Source organism: Oenanthe melanoleuca, chromosome 23, assembly GCF_029582105.1.
Source record: "Oenanthe melanoleuca isolate GR-GAL-2019-014 chromosome 23, OMel1.0, whole genome shotgun sequence".
Lineage (NCBI taxonomy): Eukaryota > Metazoa > Chordata > Aves > Passeriformes > Muscicapidae > Oenanthe > Oenanthe melanoleuca.
Genome location: NC_079356.1, coordinates 4,179,885 through 4,200,425, shown reverse-complemented (window position 1 = coordinate 4,200,425; position 20,541 = coordinate 4,179,885). Strand labels below are relative to the sequence as shown.

General features: G+C 46.2%; 1 protein-coding gene across 19 annotated transcripts in view; it reads right to left on the bottom strand.

The window, feature by feature from the left end:
- NFYC (nuclear transcription factor Y subunit gamma) overlaps window positions 1-14,359 on the bottom strand; it is a 33,898-nt gene extending 19,539 nt beyond the window's left edge. For 11 of the 19 annotated variants that reach the window (XM_056509405.1, XM_056509407.1, XM_056509412.1 and 8 more), the window contains exons 1-2: window positions 14,124-14,359; window positions 3,957-4,069 (exon numbers count right to left, since the gene is read on the bottom strand). In XM_056509405.1, coding sequence (XP_056365380.1) covers window positions 3,957-4,061 — 105 coding nt within the window. In that variant the 5' untranslated portion in view covers window positions 4,062-4,069; window positions 14,124-14,359. Of the gene's footprint in view, window positions 1-3,956; window positions 4,070-9,397; window positions 9,530-14,123 lie in introns of those variants that run through there. The other 8 variants (XM_056509416.1, XM_056509418.1, XM_056509420.1 and 5 more) reach the window with 3 other exon arrangements.
- Window positions 14,360-20,541: the final 6,182 nt, after the last annotated feature.

The following is a 20,541-nucleotide window of genomic DNA, read 5'->3' as shown; positions in this document are numbered from 1 at the left end:
AACAGATTTTTCCCACCAACATCCACAGGAGAAATTTTAAAAATAAACAGAATAAATTTCAGGATAAATCAGAGACCAACAGAATTTTCACATCCACATCCACAGGAGAAATTTTCTATAATATCCAATATTCAAATTTCAATAATATTCAACAGAATAAATTTCACATTTTGATTCCACAGTTCTGGGATCTTTTCCTGCTCTCCATTTTTCCTCCTTGCTCTCATTTCCCAAAATTCAGAGACAACAGATTTTTCACATTCACATCAGAAATTTTCAGTAATGTTCAATATCCAATATTCAAATTTCAATAATATTAAACAGATTAAATTTCAGGATTTGATAATTTCACAACACTGGGATTTTCCCTATTCTCCCTTTTTCCTCCTTGCCCTCAATTCCCAAAATTCAGGAACCAACAGAGTTTTCACACCCACATCCAAAAGAGCAATTTTCAATAATATTCAATATCCAATATTCAAATTTCAATAATATTCAAGAGATTAAATTTCACATTTTGATTCCACAGTTCTGGGATCTTTTCCTGTTCTCCCTTTTCCCTCCTTGCCCTCAATTCCCAAAAATCAGGAACCAACAGAATTTTCACATCCAAAGGAACAATTTTCTATAATATTCAATATTCAAATTTCAATAATATTCAACAGATTAAATTTCACTTTTTGATTCCACAGTTCTGGGATTTTCCCTGTTCTCCCTTTTTCTTCCTTGCCCTCATTTCCCAAAATTCAGGGACCAACAGATTTTTTCCCACCAACATCCACAGGAACAATTTTAATAAAAAAACAGAATAAATTTCAGAATTGGGATTTTTCCTGCTCTCCCTTTTCCCTCCTTGCCCTCAGCTCCATTTCCAGGGACTCCTGAGCTGGCACAGCAATAAAAAGATCAAAATTAATCTGCATAATAAATTCCTTTCATGTGGAGATGAAACTTCAGCTCCTCAACACAAGAATTCAATGTGCTGAAAGAGCCAAGGAATTAATTCTGGTTATGCATCCAAAATTTTCTACATCTGTTTCTTTAATCAACTATCTGCACATAGAAAAAAATGAAATAAAATAAAATAAAAATAAAAATAAAATAAAATAAAATAAAAATAAAAATAAAATAAAAATAAAATAAAATAAAATAAAATAAAATAAAATAAAATAAAATAAAATAAAATAAAATAAAATAAAATAAAATAAAATAAAATAAAATAAAATAAAAATAAAATAAAATATAAAACATAAAAATAAAATAAAAATAAAATAAAAATAAAATCAGCTTATGCTGGGCTTGGTGGATTTTTTTGTTTTCAGGATTGAATTTTGGATCTCAGGAATTCATCAATCTCTCTTCAAAAGTCAATTTTATTGTGCCCTTGTTCCCACACCTCTTGTGGGGATGGAAAAAAAAAAATAGAAGTTGCTTAGTCCAGTTGTTCTTGTCAGCCCAGATGGGATTTTTGAAATCAAATGTCTTTAATTTAATAAATTTGATAACAACACACATTTCAACACTTCAGGGCTGTCAGAGGAGCTGGTTCAGGACTAAACTCAAAAATTCATTCACAGAATTGGAGTTCATGGGGAATTTGGGGAGGAGAGAAAAATCTAAGATGCATTTTGAGAGTAAAATATCCAGATTTGATCACTCTGCCACAATTCCATTTCTAGCTCCATTTTTTTCAGGAGATTTTCCTCTAGTTGAGGGATTATTTCTCACCTCCTAAACCATTCCATGATTTTATAACTGCTACAATTCCATTTCCATCTCCATTTTTTGGGGGACTATTCCTCACTTCCTAAACCTTCCATGATTTCATCATTCTGCTACAATTCCATTTCTATCCTCCCATTTTTTTTAAGCCCTCCATTGCATGATTTTGTATCTCTGATAAAATCCCATTTTCATCTCCATTTTTTGGGGGATTATTGCTCTCTTCCTAAACCATTCCATGATTTTATAACTCTGCCACAATCCCATTTTTATCTCTGTTTTTGGGGGGGATTATTGCTCACTTTCTAAACCATTCCATGATTTTATAACTGCTACAATTCCATTTCCATCCCCATTTTTTGGGGGATTATTGCTCACCTCCTAAACCACTCCATGATTTTATAACTGCTACAATTCCATTTCCATCCCCATTTTTGTGGGGATTATTGCTCACTTCCTAAACCACTCCATGATTTTATAACTCTGCCACAATTCCATTCCATCCCCATTTTTTGGGGGATCATTCCTCACTTCCTAAACCATTCCACGATTTTATATCTCTGATAAAATCCCATTTCCATCTCCATTTTTGGGGGATTATTGCTCACTTCCTAAACCACTCCATGATTTTATAACTCTGCTAAAATTCCATTTCTCTCCCCATTTTTTGGGGGGGGATTATTGCTCACTTCCTAAACCATTCCATGATTTTGTAAGTGCTACAATTCCATTTCTATCTCCATTTTTTTGGAGACTCCCTCCTAGTTGGGGGATTAATCCTCACTTCCTAAACCACTCCATGATTTTGTAACTCTACCAGAATTCCATTTCTATCCCCATTTTTGTGGGGATTATTGCTCACTTCCTAAACCATTCCTTGATTTTATAATTCTGCTAAAATTCCATTTCTCTCCCCATTTTTGGGGGGATTAATCCTCACTTCCTAAACCATTCCATGATTTTATAACTCTGACATAATCCCATTTTTATCTCCATTTTTTGGGGGATTATTGCTCACTTCCTAAACCATTCCATGATTTTATCACTCTGCCACAATTCCATTTCCCTGCCTATTTTTGGGGGGGATTATTGCTTTCTTCCTAAACCATTCCATTTCTATCTCCTTTTTTTGGAGATTCCCTCCATTCCATGATTTTATAACACTGATAAAATTCCATTTCTATCTCCATTTTTGGGGGATTATCGCTCACTTCCTAACCCATTCCATGCTTTTATAACTCTGCCACAATTCCACTTCCATCTCCATTTTTTGGGAGACTATTGCTCCCTTCCTAACCACTCCATGATTTTATAAGTGCTACAATTCCATTTCTATCTCCATTTTTTTGGAGACTCCCTCCTAGTTGGGGGATTAATCCTCACTTCCTAAACCATTCCATGATTTTATAACTCTGCTACAATCCCATTTTTATCTCCATTTTTTGGGAGGGATTATTCCTCACTTCCTAAACCACTCCATGATTTTATATCTCTGATAAAATCCCATTTCCATCTCCATTCTTTGGGGGATTATTGCTCACTTCCTAAACCATTCCATGATTTTATAACTCTGCCACAATCCCATTTTTATCTCCATTTTTGGGGGGATTATTGCTCACTTCCTAAACCATTCCATGATTTTACCACTCTGCTAAAATTCCATTTCCATCCCTATTTTGGGGGTGATCATTGCTCACTTCCTAAACCACTCCATGACTTTATAACTCTGACACAATTCCATTTCTATCTCCATTTTTTTGGAGACTCCCTCCTAGTTGGGGGATTAATCCTCACTTCCTAAACCATTCCATGATTTTAACCCTCCACTACAATCCCATTTTTATCTCCATTTTTTGGGAGGGATTATTACTCACTTCCTAAACCATTCCATGATTTTATAACTCTGCCACAATCCCATTTTTATCTCCATTTTTTGGGGGATCATTGCTCACTTCCTAAACCATCCCATGATTTTATATCTCTGATAAAATCCCATTTCCATCTCCATTTTTTGGGGGATCATTGCTCACTTCCTAAACCATCCCATGATTTTATAACCCTGCTAAAATCCCATTTCCCTCCCCATTTTTGTGGGATCATTCCTCACATCCTTCACCGCATCCCACAAAACCCCAATTTCCAGCTCCACGTTCCACGTGAGCAGCTGAGCAGTGACAGGAACTTCTCCCTGATTATTTTTTTTTTGGGAATTTTTTGGGAATTCCTGTTCTCACCACAGTGAGGTTCCTGATTTCCTCCATCACCCTTGGCCAGAAGGACTGGAGGCTCTGCTGGGCATCGCTGCTGCCGGCCGTGCCGAAAGCGCCGTCTGTCGACATCCTGGCAGCTGGAAAAGACAAAAAAAACCAAAATAAACAGAATTAAAGGCTTCAAATTGATGAGTTTAGGGTAAAGATTGCAAAGAAATTCCTTCCTGTAAATGGTTCTGTGTTCCAGGAATTCAGGAAAGGGTTAATCCCTCAGGAAAAAGAATGTCAGCTCAGGTCTCACAACCGCCTGATTTTTTTTAAAATTAAATTTATTTTTCCAGAAAAAAAGTAAAATAATCATTTGTTTCACACTAAATTTTGTGGCTTTCCAGCAGTTTTCAAATCCTTGTTTTTCTCAGGATCAAGAGGAGGAATTAAGTCTGCACAACACAGGAGAGCAAAAGCAGGAAGATCTAAATTCCAAATCTTTTAACTGAAGCTGTTTTCCAAATGGGGGATTAGCCTGAGGTGTTACAAATCTGATTATTCCAATTATTCCATTGGATATCCTTGCACCCAGGGAGATTGGGATCTCTGCAAACTGCTTTGAGGTGAAAAAAAAAGGGAAATATCAGTGGGATCAGCCTGTCCCTAATCCAGGTGAGGGGTTGGGACACTCAGCACTCCCTGCCCACATCCCTGGGGACATCCCAGCTCTGCTTCAAACCAAAATTTCCCTCTCAATAAATCCCTGGATCAAATTTTGGGACAAGGATTTCTGTAAATAATTCCAGTTCCTATTAACAGGAGCACAGCAGGAATTCCCAACAGCCTGCAAGGATTGGGAATTTTGGGACAGTCACTAACATCAAACACCCAGAGCAGCTCCAGAATGTGCAGGAATCACAAATGAGGGATGGGAAATAAATCTGGGAGGATTTTCCTCATCCCTGGGGACATTCCAGCTCTGCTTTTCCACCTCAATAAATCCCTGGATCAAATTTTGGGACAGGGAATTTTGCAAATAATTCCAATTCATATTAAGCTGGAGAAATCCCTGGAGCATCCCTGAGCTTCCTCTGTGACAGGAGCACAATTCCATCCCAAAATCCCAGAAATCCTTTCCAAAATCCCTCACAATTCCATCCCAAAATCCCAGAAATCCTTTCCAAAATCCCTCACAATTCCATCCCAAAAATCCCTCACAATTCCATCCCAAAATCCCAGAAATCCTTTCCAAAATCCCTCACAATTCCATCCCAAAAATCCCACACAACTCCATCCCAAAAATCCCACACAACTCCATCCCAAAAATCCCACACAACTCCATCCCAAAAATCCCACACAACTCCATCCCAAAAAATCCCACACAACTCCATCCCAAAACTCCCACACAATCCCACCCCAAAAAATCCCACCCCAAAAATCCCACACAATCCCCCACAGTTCCATCCCAAAAAATCCCACACAGTTCCATCCCCACCCCAAAATTCCACACAATCCCACCCCAAAAATCCCACACAGTTCCATCCCAAAAATCCCACACAGTTCCATCCCAAAAATCCCACACCATCCCATCCCAAAAATCCCACACAACTCCATCCCAAAAATCCCACACAACTCCATCCCAAAAATCCCACACAACTCCATCCCAAAAATCCCACACAACTCCATCCCAAAAATCCCACACAACTCCATCCCAAAATCCAATCCCAAAAATCCCACAATCCCATCCCAAAAATCCCACAATTCCATCCCAAAAATCCCACAGTTCCATCCCAAAAATCCCACACAACTCCATCCCAAAAATCCCACACTCCATCCCAAAAATCCCACACAATCCCATCCCAAAAATCCCACAGAATTCCATCCCAAAATCCCACACAGTACTCCATCCAAAAATCCCACAATTCCATCCCATAATCCCACACAATTCCATCCCATAATCCCACACAATTCCATCCCAAAAATCCAACAATTCCACCCCAAAATCCAATAACTCCATCCCAAAAAATCCCACAATCCCATCCCACAACTTCTTCCCAAAATCCCACAATTCCTTCCCAAAATCCCACAACTCCATCCCAAAATCCCATCTGCCACTTCCTAATTTGTCACAAAAAAAAACCAAGAAATCTTTAATAATTAAAGCTAATTAATCACTGAAACCACAGCATCACCATCATTTAACTTATTAAAATTATTAATTATTTAATTACTAAATAAGTAATTTAATTAGTAATTATTAAAGCATCAAAAATCCCAGCACTGTGGACAGACAACAAATTAAAGAACAATTAAAACCAATGGGGATAATTAAATTTAAAAAAAACTACTAAAATCAATGGGAATAATTAAATTTAAAAAATATATTCAAACCAATGGGGATAACTAAATAATAAAAAAAAAAACTATTAAAACCAAAGACAATAATTAAATAAAAAAAAATTTGAAACCAATGACAATAATTTAAAAAAACAACTAAAACCAATCAGAATTAAAGACTTTTTACATCTAACACATATTTATTTATTAAAAAAAAATCTATAAAATAATGTTTTAAATTCAACAGAAAGCTGGGAAAGGGAATGGACAAAAACTCAGGGGAGGGTGAAATTCTGCTTAAAAAAAACCCCCAAAATATTCACATTTTTAACATTTTAAACTAAATTTTTAAGAGGTTGAGAAGTTATTTCAAGAATTAAAAGTTGCATTTAGTGACCCAGAGGTTTTGGTTATAAAAGTTTGGGCAGCAGGATCTGGATCCCAACTCCCAATTTTTTATTCCAGGGAAATTTGGGATAAATAAATGATTTTAATGTGTTGCAGCATTCTGTAAATTTATATAAATTCACTTATTTCTGTATCTGTTGATAAATATCTATTTAATCCTATTATTCCATAGAATATTCAATATTCCTATTACTGTCTTCAATCAAATTTTAGAAATTAAATCATCCAATGGCATCAAAAGTTAAAAATTAAAAAAAGTTAAAATTAAAGCTAAAATTAATTATTTTAATTAAAAGTTAAAATTAATTGGTTTTTTATAGAAGTTTTTCCCTCCTGCTTAAATCCAGGCAGCCAGGATGGTTTAATTTCTTTTTTATTCTCTTTTCTTATTATTTCTTAATTGAAATAAAAATGCTTTGGTGTTATAAAAATGGATAATTTCTGCTCTGATTTGAGCAAGAAGTGACCAAATAAACAGAAACAAACAAAAAAATCCCTTCAGTTTTTGGGAATAATTCCCAAAAAAATCTCATTTTTTAATTCCTAGGATGCTTTGGAGATGTTCTGAACTTTGTTCTTGCTGTGGTTTTTAATCCCCTGAATTAAAAGGTCAATTATTCTCGATCATAATTAAAAAGTTTAACTAATTATAGAGCTTTAAAAAAATTAAATAATTCATGATTTTAGGTAGAAAACTCACCAAATTTAATTCATTTAAACCCTGAAATGAAGAAATCACCTCATGAGCCAAAATAATTAAAATACAGATGTCACCCCCATTATATAAATCCAAGATATTAACCTGATTAAATGAAATAAAATAAAATAAAATCCAAATTTTGTGGCTGAAAAAAGCCCTGACACGTTCACTGAGGTGGCTCAAGGGATCTTTTCCAAGATTGAATTTCCAGGTTAAAATTTTAGGAGAAACTAAAAAATAAAATTTACAGAAAAAAAGGCTCCTGGGAAAGCAAACAGCTGGAAAAAAATCAAGGTAGGAAAATCAAACTCTTAGAAAATAAAGCTGAAAGATCAAACTCATAGGGAATAAAGCTAAAATATTGAACTTATAGTGAGTAAAACAATCAAACTCATAGAGAATGAAATTTAAAAATCAAATTTTTAGAGAATAAAGCTAAAAAAATTTCACTCATAGGAATAAAATTTAAAATTAATAGGGAATAAAACTAAAAAAATCAAACCTAAGTAAAGAATAAAAGCAGAAAATCAAACTCTTAGAGAATAATGCTGAAAAATCAAGTTCACATAGAGAATAGAACTAATATATCAAACATCTAGAGAATAAAACAAAAAAAAATCTGAATTTTTTGAGGAAAAAAATCAGATGTTCTGAGAAAAAAATTGAGATCTTTGGAGCAGAAGGGACACTCAAACTTCACTCCTTAAAATGGGACCTTCCTGCTCTTCCAAAGCTGGAAAAAAATCAAAAGGAACCAGAATAATTTGTTAATAAATCGATTTTCCCATTTCCCAGGCTCTTGACCTAGAAAGATCAAGCAAGAGCTACTCTGGAAAAATTAAAATATTCCAAATATTGGGTGGAATCAAGATTTCAGGAGGATTTTTTTTATTCTCATTTCTGGGAGCTGCAGGTTGCCCTGGTGTCCTGCCAACACTTAAAAGCTGGGTATATTTTAATTTTTTTTTTTTTTAATTTTGTTATAAAGGAAATTATTAAAATATTTTTTCTTTTTGCTTCAAGATGCTGACAATGACCTTCATGCTCAGAACCAGATTTTGCTTCACTGCTCTAGAAGTTCTTCCTAAAATTCCTGAATTATTAAAAGGTGACTTTTAGGGACATTTCTCATTTTTTTTCACTTCCTCACAGTGAAATTGTGACAACGCCAAGAAGTCGAAGGAGGCTGAAATTTGAATTTAAACACTTTAAATTAAAATCCACCTGGGCAGGAATGGAACCGTGATAGGAGGTGAAGCTTCAGGGTCAAGGAGCCGCGTTCTACAAAGTTGGATCAGCTCATTACCCTCAATTCTCCAAACCTTTTTAAGGTCAACATCAACGATTAAAGGTGAAAAAAAATAAAATAAAAAAAGATTTTGTCGCCCTGAGAGGGAAGAGCATCTCAGAGGAGCCGCATGTCCGCGCTGCGCTCGCCAAAACCCAACTCCCGTTCTGATCTCCCCCCGTGTCCTTGATGCCCTCAGCCACAGCCAGCAGCTCCATTTTTTTTTTTTCCTCCCTCTTTTCTCTCTTTTTTTTTTTTTTTTTTTTTGGTCCAAAGTGCCGCAAACAAACTTTGTCCTTCCTAGCGGCGGCGGGGAGCGCTGGGATTTCAAGGTCACGGGTGCAGGCCCGGCTGCGGGTCGGGGCTCGGGGGGCTCGGGGGGCCCGGGCACGGCTCCGACCCGCTCCCGGTCACCTCCAGCGCCGCTTTCCCCTCAAAAAGCGACAACAAAGGGCAGCGGCACGCTCGGGGAGTTTGGGGTGTCGCGGCTCTGTTGTTGTCCCCCCCGATCTGCGAGGCCAAGGGCACCCCGCTGTTGTGAGGGGACCCTCACGGCCGCCCCCCCTCACCGCTGCCCTCACGGTGTTGGCGGAGCTGCGCGGCCCCAGCGCTGAATCCCGCATCCCGCCGCGCCTCCCCGCTGCCACAGCGGGACGCACAGCATCCCCCGGCCGCCGCGGCCTGTCCCCGGCGCCCGGGCCGCCCTCCCCCGCCAGCAGCGCGGCGGCAGCGCGCTGGACTCACCGCCGGCCGTGCCGTCCCCGCCATGGCTTTGTCTTTGAGTGACCCCGGCGGCGGCGGCCGGGCCCCCCACGGACCGGGCCGTGCCCGCGGCCCCTTTAACGGCGGCGGCCCCGCGCGCCCCGCTGCGCGCGCCCGGCCCGCCCCGCGCCCGCGCCCATTGGCCGCGCGCCGCGCGGGCGCGCCCTCCCATTGGCTGCGCGCCCCGCGGCCCCGCGCTGCCATTGGCCGGCGCCGCGGCGCAGCCTCGCCGGCCGCTTCCTGCTTTAAAGTTACCTTGAGCGGCGGCCGCAGGGGTCAGGCAAGCCCCGCCCCCCGGCCCCGCCCCGATTGGCCGCTTCGCCTCCTATTCAAACGCCAGAGGAGGCTGGAGGAGGCGGCCGCTGATTGGCCCGCGCGGCTGTCAATCACGGCGGTTCCCGCCACGCCTTCCCGGCGCGGCGCGGGGCCGCACGTGCGCGAGGCGCGGCGGGAGCGCGCGCGGTCGGATCCCGGAATTGCAGAAATTTTGGGACTTTTGGAGATCACGCAGCCCAGGTGACACAGGGACAGCTCCAGGGATGTCCCCAGAGGGAGCCTCCAGCCGCTCCAGGGCTGTGCCACCCTCATGGAACGAAGGGTGAGCCGCACTCGTTGTGTTTTAATTTCTGCACAGGGCCTGCCACCATCTCTGACACACCTCGGGGACATTTCAAGCATTGAAAAAAAAAAAAATAGAGGTGGGTTTCCAGCTCCCTGGCACAGCCCCCAAACCCTGGGCACGATAAATCCCAGCAATATTCCCTAAATTCACCTGCAACACCAATAATTTCCCTTTGTTTTCATCACACACAGTCCCCCTCCAGCAGCACTTGGATGGGAATTTGGGAATGTTGTGGGTGAACAATGGGAATAGTCCACAATAAAAAAGTTGTAGAAATCAGGAGATATTTTAACCTCTGGATGCACAAATCCCACTTTTATCAACAGCACCCCAATGGATTTTGAGCTGTAATTCCAAGGTATAATTTCCTGCTGACAGGATTATCCAGAGGCAAAAAATATTGGGAAGCACAGCCAAGCCTTGACCAGCCCTGCAGATTAAATCACTTTGAATCTGAGATTAATTTAAAAATAGATCTTCCTGATGATTTGGGGGAATAGAATTGGTTAAAACAAGGCCTTAAAAAAAAAATAAATGCACTCTGTTCTCTTCCTGTGGCATTCCTCAGATAGAAAACAGGGCCTGGAAGCTGTGGAATTCTGACTATTGGAATTATGTGAGGTGCTTTGGGTGGTAAGAAAAACAAAGCCAGCACCTTTCCTGCAGAACAGAGGAATGCCTGGCTGGAATTCTGGAATTCCAAGGGGTTGTGACAGGACAAACACATCCCAAGGGACCCAAAGCTGCTCTGCTGGGCTTGGGAATGACCCACAGGAACAGCTGATGCTCACAGTGGTTAATAATTCCTCCTGGCAATAAAAACTGGGTAATTTGGACAAGTTCTACAGTAAAAGGTTTATTTGTGGGGTGATAAAAACGCTAAATTAATTTTGGGAAGACCTGCATTTTTATTTGTGGAAAAAACCTCACTGAATTAATTTGGGAAGCCCTAAAGGGTTTATTCCAAGCATTGCAGCTGTTCTTGCTCTGAAATCACAGAGGGTTTGGATGGGAATTTGGGAAGGAATTCTTTCTTGTGAGGCTGGGGAGGGGCTGGGATGGAATTCCAGAGAAGCTGGGGCTGCCCCTGGATCCTGGAAGTGTCCAAGGCCAGGCTGGAGCAACCTGGGACGGTGGGAGGTGTCCCTGCCCATGGAATTGGGTGGGACTGGATGGGATTAACCATTCCATGGACTCCAGAGTTCCTGGGAAAACACTGGGAGAAAGGAATGTTCCAAACCCTGGAGGTGTCACCCGCCTCTCTGAGGCACTTCCAGGAATTTCCACTGCCCCTGATTCCCGTGGAAATCTGCTTGGACAAACAGGATTTATCTTGATCAAGCACAAACTAACAGGGCCAGGCAGGAAAAGGTCACCAGAGCTGGGATCACATCTATTCCTGCCTGGAATGAGCACTCAGGGATTCTGCTGGATCCCAGAATCGTGGAATATCCTGAGCTGGAAGGATCATCCAGTCCAACCCTGGGAGCGGTGTCCAAATATTCCTGGAGCTCTGGCAGCCTCAGGAATGTTCCCATTCCCAGGTCAGTGCCCCCTTTCCCTAAATCCCCCCTGGAACAGCCCCAGCCCTTCCCTGGGATCCTGTCCCTGCTTTTGCCAGAGGCAGGTGTGACATTGTTGTCACCACGATGCTCAGGTGAGCTGAGCCTGTCACAGAGCACCAGGACAAACAGCCCAGTCCAAAACCAGAACCTCATTTAAGGAAAAAAACTAAAGAAAGGCCCTGGATGTTGCCAAAGATTTGGTGGTTGGGTTTGTAGGGCTGGAGGAAAAGGTAATGAGCTCATTATTGAACTGTCCATGCTCAGACAGCAATGGGGAAAACAGGGAAGATTGATTCCCAAATCCCAGCCCAAAAGAATTCCCGGTTATCCAGGCCACACCCACACTGCTGGCAGTGCCCTGGGATTTACCAGTTACCTGGGGGCATTTATTTTATTCCCTCAACTCGGGGAAAAAACAGGATTTAGGTGTTCCCACAGCTCTTGCTGCTTTTGGAGCACAGATTAAACAACGCCCAAGACAGTACCAGAAACCCTTGACTGCCTTGCCATGGTTCTGCCCCTCTTCTTGCCAAATGCTGTGGGAGTCTGAAGAAGCTTCAGAACCACGGAATGACAAAATGTTAAGGGTTGGAAAGGATTTTAAACATCACTGAGTGCCCTCCCTGCCATGGCAGGGACACCTCCCACTGTCCCAGGGTGCTCCAAGCCCTGTCCAGGCTGGCCTTGGACACTTCCAGGGATCCAGGGGCAGACACAGCTTCTCTGGGAAATCCATTCCGGCCCCTCACCACTCTCAAAACCAAGAATTTCTTCCTTAAATCAAATATAAACTTAAATATCCGAGCTCCTCTGTCAGGATCACAACCTGCCCTGGAATCACACAACCACAAACGGTTACAGTGAAATAAACCTTAAAGCCCCTGCCATGGGCAGGGACACTTTCCACCAAACCACGGTGCTCAAGGCTTTATCCACCTTGGCTTTGGATCCTCCCAGGAATGAGGCAGCACAGCACAGCCCACCCGGGAAAGTCAGAGCTCTGTAAAACCGGCAGTGAGGCAGCGCGTTCCCCGAGTCCCGGCTCGCAGGACGGGAATCCCGGCTCTGCCAGCCCCAATTCCCGGCTCTCAGAACGGGGGATCCCGGCTCTGCCAGCCCCAATTCCCGGCTCTCAGAACGGGGGATCCCGGCTCTGCCAGCCCCAATTCCCGGCTCTCAGAACGGGGGATCCCGGCTCCGCCAGCCCCAATTCCCGGCTCTCACAATGGGGAATCCCGGCTCTGCCAGCCCCAATTCCCGGCTCTCAGAACGGGGGATCCCGGCTCTGCCAGCCCCAATTCCCGGCTCTCAGAACGGGGGATCCCGGCTCCGCCAGCCCCAATTCCCGGCTCGCAGAACGGGGGATCCCGGCTCTGCCAGCCCCAATTCCCGGCTCGAAGAACGGGGGATCCCGGCTCTGCCAGCCCCAGTTCCCGGCTCTCAGAACGGGGGATCCCAGCTCTGCCAGCCCCAATTCCCGGCTCTAAGGATGGGGGTCCCGGGCGCTGCCAGCCCCAGTTCGGATCCTGGGCTCCACCAGCCCCAATTCCCGGCTCTCAGAATGGGGGATCCCGGCTCTGCCAGCCCCAATTCCCGGCTCTCAGAATGGAGATCCCGAGCTCTGCCAGCCCCAATTCCCGGCTCTCAGAATGGGGGATCCCGGCTCTGCCAGCCCCAATTCCCGGCTCTCAGAATGGGGGACCCCGAGCTCCACCAGCCCCAATTCCCGGCTCTCAGAATGGGGATCCCGGCTCTGCCAGCCCCAATTCCCGGCTCTCAGAATGGAGATCCCGAGCTCCACCAGCCCCAATTCCCGGCTCTCAGAACGGGAATCCCGGCTCTGCCAGCCCCAATTCCCGGCTCTCAGAACGGGGATCCCGGCTCTACCAGCCCCAATTCCCGGCTCTCAGAATGGGGGATCCCGAGCTCCGCCAGCCCCAATTCCCGGCTCTCAGAACGGGGGATCCCGGCTCTGCCAGCCCCAATTCCCGGCTCTCAGAACGGGGGATCCCAGCTCTGCCAGCCCCAATTCCCGGCTCTAAGGATGGGGGTCCCGGGCGCTGCCAGCCCCAGTTCGGATCCTGGGCTCCACCAGCCCCAATTCCCGGCTCTCAGAATGGGGGACCCCGAGCTCCACCAGCCCCAATTCCCGTCTCTCAGAATGGGGGATCCCGGCTCTGCCAGCCCCAATTCCCGTCTCTCAGGCCGAGTATCCCGGGCTCCGCCAGACCCGAACCCGGGTCCGCCTCAGTCCCGCCGCCCCCCCCACCCCGCGCGGGACAACGGTCCGCTCGCTGTCCTCTCCCCGGTCCGCACCCGCCAGCCAATCAGCGCCCGCCGCCCCGCGCCCGCCTCCCCCGTGCGGACCAATCAGCGCGCGCGCCGCGCCCCAGCCAATCGCAGCGCAGCCGTTGGTGAGGGGGGGGGGCCCGTAACGACCCCTCGGGCCGCCCCCGCCCCGCGCCCCCTCACGGGCCGCCGCCGCCACCCTCTCCCCCCGCCGCGCTCCCCGCGCACTCACCGGGGCGGCCGGCGCCGCGACCTCCGTCTGCTGCGCCCGCTGCCCGCGCTGCCTCCGGTGCGGCCGGCGGGAGGCGGGGAGGGGGGGGAAAAGGGGGGCGGCCGGAGCGGAGTGAGCGCTGAGCGGCCGAGAAACAAGATGGCGGCGGGGCCGTGAGGCGGCGGGGCGGTGGCTCCGCCCCTTTTTTGTGTGTTCCCCCCCCCCCCCCTTCCCCTCTCCGGGCTGGGCCGCGTGAGCTGGCGGAGATCTCGCGAGATTTGCGGGGGGCGGGAGGAGCGTGAGGGGCCGTGAGGGGCCGGGACAAATCGGGATAAATCGGGATAAACTGTGAGGAATCGGGATAAACTGTGAGGAATCGGGACAAACCGTGAGGGATCTCTGTGCCGACCGTGCCTTGAGGGGCAGCCAGACTCTGTCTCTGACACAGATCTGCCCTGTTCTAAACCCTCACATGTCCCTCGTGTGAGGAACCTTCCAATGTTTTTCCTGCTTAATATTAAAAATAATAATAAAAAAATAGGAATACTGCGATGTTTTCCAAGCATTTGCTTCTCTGTCAAGTATCCTCCTAATAAATTGGGTGGTAAATAAATCTCTGTTGGATAAAAGTGCTTAGGGTATGATGTGTTGCAATGAAGTTTTTTCCACACCAGGGTTTGGCATTTTCTGGGATTTTTTTTTACTAGGGGTTCATTTAAAATGGAATTTAAATACATCCAGTGTTCCTCAGTTGACTCACTCCCAGAGTCTCATTGTGTAGCACAACTATATCTGCTCACAAAAGAAGAAAAAAGAACTATTTTACATATCTGGGAGACCACAGAGTTCTGATTGTTCGCATTGTGGGAGAAAAATTATTCCTGAAATCGACTTCAATAGATAAAGGAATTAAAGATCCATTTTCTCTCTGAGTGAAGACTCGAGGCAGCTGATAATCAGAAATTAAAAAAAAAAAACCAAAAACAGCCCCAAAGGGAGGGGCTACCTCAAATTCTGGAACAAAATCCAATGGGAATAATGAGGAAAATCAGCGAGGGGATTTGCATTTTCATGGGAGGTGGATTTTAATTCATTTTAAATTTTTCCTTGAAGCCATGGAGAGCTGGAGTTGCTCATTCCCAGCCCCTCATGTGGGAATTCCCTCTTTTCCTGCTGGAATCCCATCCCAAAAATCCTCCAGGATCCCTTTCCCCCAGAAATTTTCATCCTCAAAATTCCATGGAGGAACCCAAGGAATTTATTCCCACCCCTGGATGGATGTGTGTTATTATCCATGGTGGGAGTCTCAGGAATATCTGGAATTCTGCTTTAATGGATTAATTAATAGAGCAATAAAATAGTTTTCTATTGGATTTTTTTGCATTTCCAACAGAAATTTTTATTTTGCCTTTTACAGCAACTCCATTGCAGCAGGACACCCCTGGCAGTGCAATCCCAGGGATCATCCAGGGACATTCCAGTGAATCCTGAGCTGCTCCCTCAGCACAGCAAGATTTTCTCCTGCCATCCTGGAGCTGCTTCCAGCCAAAATCTGTGCCCAGCTCTCCCAGTTCCCAGCTTTCCTGGCTCCAGGACACACTGAGGGGTGACTCATGCTGCCTCAACAGTTTTTTTTTTGTAAAAAAATTCCCTTTTCCTTAGGAGTTACTCCATATTTTTTTATTTTTTTTTTTTTTTTACCTCCTCATTGTCCTTCTGGTGGCCCAATTTGCAGCCTGGCCAAGTTTCTTTTTTTAATTTCGTTTTTAATATCATTGTTATAAAAAGAAATCCCTTGAAATATTGTTTGGGATGAGAAAGGAAAGTGGGATCCCACAGGGCTGCTGCACTTCCAGTCACCCTTCCCAAAATTGCTGCCAGAGGACAAAATCCCATTCCCTGCAAGCACAGGGATTTGGGATTTGTGGGTTTTTTTTGGGGAAGAAATGGAGGAAATGGGACAAATTTTTGTGTCCTCAGTGGGTTGGGAGCTCAGCTGCCCCAGAGGCTCCGTGCTGGCACTGGAGTGGGAAAAGTCTTCCAGAAAAATTCCAGTTTTAGTGCAAGTCTGAGACTGAGGGCACTTGCAAGGCAGCCAAGAGAAATAAAAGTTGGGAGCAGAGAGTGGTTTGGCTTGGAAGGACATTCAGGATCCTGCAATTCCACCTCCTGCCAGGGGCAGGGACACTTCCCACTGCCCCAGTTCCCAGCCTGGAACTGAACACTTCCCTGGGAATCCATCCCTGGAAAATCTATCACTGAAAAATCCATGCCTGGGAATTCATTCCTGGGAATCCATCCCTGGGAATCCATCCCTGGGAATCCATCTCTGGGAATCCATCTCTGGAAAATCTATCACTGAGAAATCCATCCCTGGGAAATCCATCCCTGGGAATCCATCCTTGGGAATCCATCCCTGGGAATCCATCTCTGGAAAATCTATCACTGAGAAATCCATCCCTGGGAATCCATCCCTGGGAAATCCATCCCTGGGAAATCCATCCATGGGAATCCATCTCTGAAAATCCATCCTTGAGAATCCATCCCTGGAAATCCATCCCTGGAAATCCATCCTTGAGAATCCATCCCTGGGAATCCATCCCTGGGAAATCCATCCCTGGGAATCCATCCCTGGGAATCCATCCCTGGAAATCCATCCTTGAGAGTCCATTCCTGGGAATCCATCCCTGGGAATCCAACCCTGAGAATCCATTCCTGGAAAATCCAACCCTGGGAATCCATCCCTGAGAAATCCATCCCTAGAAATCCATCCCTGGAAATCCATCCTTGAGAATCCATCCCTGGGAATCCATCCCTGGGAATCCATCCCTGGAAAATCCATCCCTGGAAAATCCATCCCAGGGAAATCCATCCCTGGGAAATCCATCCCTGGGAATCCATCCCTGGGAAATCCATCCCAGGGAAATCCATCGCAGGGAAATCCATCACTGAGAAATCCATTCCTGGGAATCCATCCCTGGAAAATCCATCACTGAGAAATCCATCCCTGGGAAATCCATCCCTGGGAATCCATCCCTGAGAATCCATCCCTGGGAATCTATCCCTGGGAATCCATTCCTGGGAAATCCATCCCTGGGAAATCCATCCCTGAGAAATCCATCCCTGGGAATCTATCACTGGAAAATCCATCCTTGAGAATCCATCCCTGGGAAATCCATCCCTGAGAATCCATCCCTGGGAAATCCATCCCTGGGGAATCCATCCCTGGAAAATCTATCACTGAGAAATCCATCCCTGGGAATCCATCCCTGGGAATCCATCCTTGGGACATCCATCCCTGGAAAATCCATCCCTGAGAAATCCATCCCTGGGAATCCATCCATGGAAAATCCATCCCTGGGAAATCCATCCCTGGAAAATCCATCCCAGGGAAATCCATCCCTGAGAATCCATCCCTGGGAAATCCATCACTGAGAAATCCATCCCTGGGAATCTATCCCTGGGAAATCCATCCCTGGGAATCTATCACTGGAAAATCCCTCCCTGGGAAATCCATCCCAGGGAAATCCATCCCTGGGAAATCCATCCCTGGAAATCCATCACTGGGAATCCATCCTTGGGACATCCATCCTCACCCTCACATCTGCTCCACTTTGTGATTTTTTTTTTTTTTTTTTTAATTCCCAAATTTCTCAGCTGTTTCCTTCTGTTTCAGCACCCACGATCCATCCCCACAATTCCCTGGAAAAACCTCATTTATTAATGAATTTCAGCGCCGCTGCTGCCAGACCCGGCTCTCCCAGCGCCCAGCTCGGGTCCAGCCCCTCTCCGGGGATTTCTGGACAATCCCCTCTTGCTCCTCCTCCTCCTCCTCCTTTTGTGCGGCTCCGTTTCCTCCCCACCTGCTCCCTTTTCCAGCAGCAATGGATCCATTGTCTGCAGCTGCTCAGCTTTTCCCACAGGGATTTCAGCTCCTCAGAGCTCCCTGTCAGCCTGCCCGGGACGTGGGGGAGCCAAGGAAAACAAGATTTAAAAAATTAAAATAAAAAAAAAAAAAGGAGAAAGTGTTTTTTTTTGATGTTGCTTTGGACTCACCCAGCACCTTCCACCTGCTCATCCCATCCCTGCCACGCTTCCCACTGCACCCCAAACCTGGATTTGGGAGCTTTGAATTTTTTGGCACTAAGGAAAAGCAGCTGAGAGCAGCAGGGACAAAGCTCAGCCCCCACCATCCCCCAGGATCCCCGTTCCAGCAGGACTCTGGATTCATCCCAAACAAGCTGTTGCTTTGGGGCAATAATCCATAGGCACAGGAAAACCTGGATAGAAATTCTGTCTGGACATGGACACGCTGCTTCATGGATCTGCAGTAAAAAAAGGGACCATTTAGGGCCAGATATTTAAGGATATTTAAGGATATTTAAGGATATTTAAGGATATTTAAGGATGTTTAAGGATATTTAAGGATATATCTGTACCTGGACATTGATTTTTTTAAACATTCTCCTTCGAAGTTAAACCCCTGGGGAGATAATTTGACTGCTGGGTGTTGCCAAAGGATTCCTCTTCCAGAGGGGCCAGGGCAGGGTTATTCCAGGGAATCCCCACTGGGAATTCCAGCCCTTTTTCATAACCCTTCTCCAGGTGCAGCTTCTCCTTCCCTGAATGCAGCTCCAGGACTTTCAGAGCAGCACCAGGAACACCTTGGGAAGCTCCAGGATCTTTCTGGGGAGCCTCAATCTCTAGAAAGCTCCAGGAACTTCCTGGGAAGCCCCAAAATTTTCTGGGGAGCCTCAGGATGCCCCAGAGCAGCTCCAGAATTCCTTGGGCAGCCCCAGAACATCTCCAGGATCCTTCTAGGAAGGCTAAGTCTTCTCTGGAAAGCTCCAGGACACTCCAGGGAATCCCCAACACCCTCCTGGGAAGCCCCAAAATCTCCTGGGAAGCCCCAGGACTCTCCAGAGCAGCTCCAGGATCCTTCTGGGAAGCCTCAGAATTCCTTGGGCAGCTCCAGGACAGCTCCAGGATGCTCCAGAACAGATCCAGGATCCTTCTGGGGAGCCTCAATCCTCTGGAAAACTCCAGGAAACTCTTAAGAATCCACAGCACCCTCCTGGAAAGCCTCAGGACATCCCAGGACAGCTCCAGGAGGTCACTGGGAAGCTCCAGGACCCTCCTGGGAAATCCTAACCCCTTCCTGGGGCACCTCCAGGATCCTCCTGGGAAGCCTCAATCCTCTGGAGACTCCTGGGAATCCTCAGCACCCTCCTAGGAAGCTCCAGGATGCCCCAGAGCAGCTCCAGGACCCCCTGGGAAGCCCCAGGACAGCTCCAGGATCCTCCTGGGCAGCCCCAGAATTCCTTGAGTAGCTCCAGGATGCTCCAGGACAGCTCCAGGATCCTTTTGGGAAGCCTCAGTCCTCTGGAAAACTCCAGGAAGCCCCAAAATCTCCTGGACAGCTCCAGGATCCCTCAGGCAGAGCCCAAACCCCCCCAAGAGCCCCAGAGCCCAAACATTCCCACCCTTTCCCTGTGCTCCATCCCCATTCCCCGTGTCCAGCAGCAGCAGGATCCATCCAGGGGCAGTTTTTGAGCCATCAGTGGCTCTCAGGAAACTGAAGTGCACTTTAATTAGGTCCTAAAAGCAAGTCAATATTCTAAATATTCTAAGTCAAAGCAGGTGGGCAAACAGAGCCTCGGGAAATGCACATTCCCTCCTTCTTCAGGAGGGCTTTCCCCTCCTTAGGTGTGTGTAAAGGAGGTTGTTCTGTGGCTGGCCTGCAGCTCAGGGTGTAATTTCACCTGAGGTTACACAGAGAAATTCCCCAGGATGGAGAGGGAGTGCAGATGACAGGTTCTGACCTAGACCTTGTGCAAACCACGGTAAAAATCAATCCCTTCATCACCCTGTGCCCAAACCACCCAAACCAGCTACAATCCTAAAACATCCACTAGAATTGTTTCCTGAATTCCCCGCCTCTAAAGTGGGAGTCTCCTACAGCAATTTAATCTCCTCAGCACCCCCGGATGCCGGGGTCACCCTCAGAGGGACGGCTCCCCACATCCAGCAGGACGGATCATCCCCGTGGCCGGCCCCGGGAATCCTCTTAGGGCACTTTGAGCGGGATAATCGCGTTAAGCCGCGCCCCGCGCACCCAGCGGGGGCAGGAGAAGGTGCCGGGAGCCGGCAGAGCCGAGCTCCTTAAGGAATTAACGGGTATCAGAGATGGGACAGCTCTGATGGGATCTCAGAGCCCTGGGCTTTGTCCATCCAGGGAAGAATTGGTGACACGCAGCCCCAGCTTGGAATCTGCAGCATCAAAACTTCCCCAGTTTTGGGGTTGGTGATCCCAGAAAAAAAAAAAAAACTAAGGAAGGAAAAAACTTCCAATGGAATTGAGAACTGTGAGATTTCCTATCATCAAAAAGCAGCTGGAAAAAAATATCCTTTGGAGAATCTTTCTAGGGATGTCGTTTTC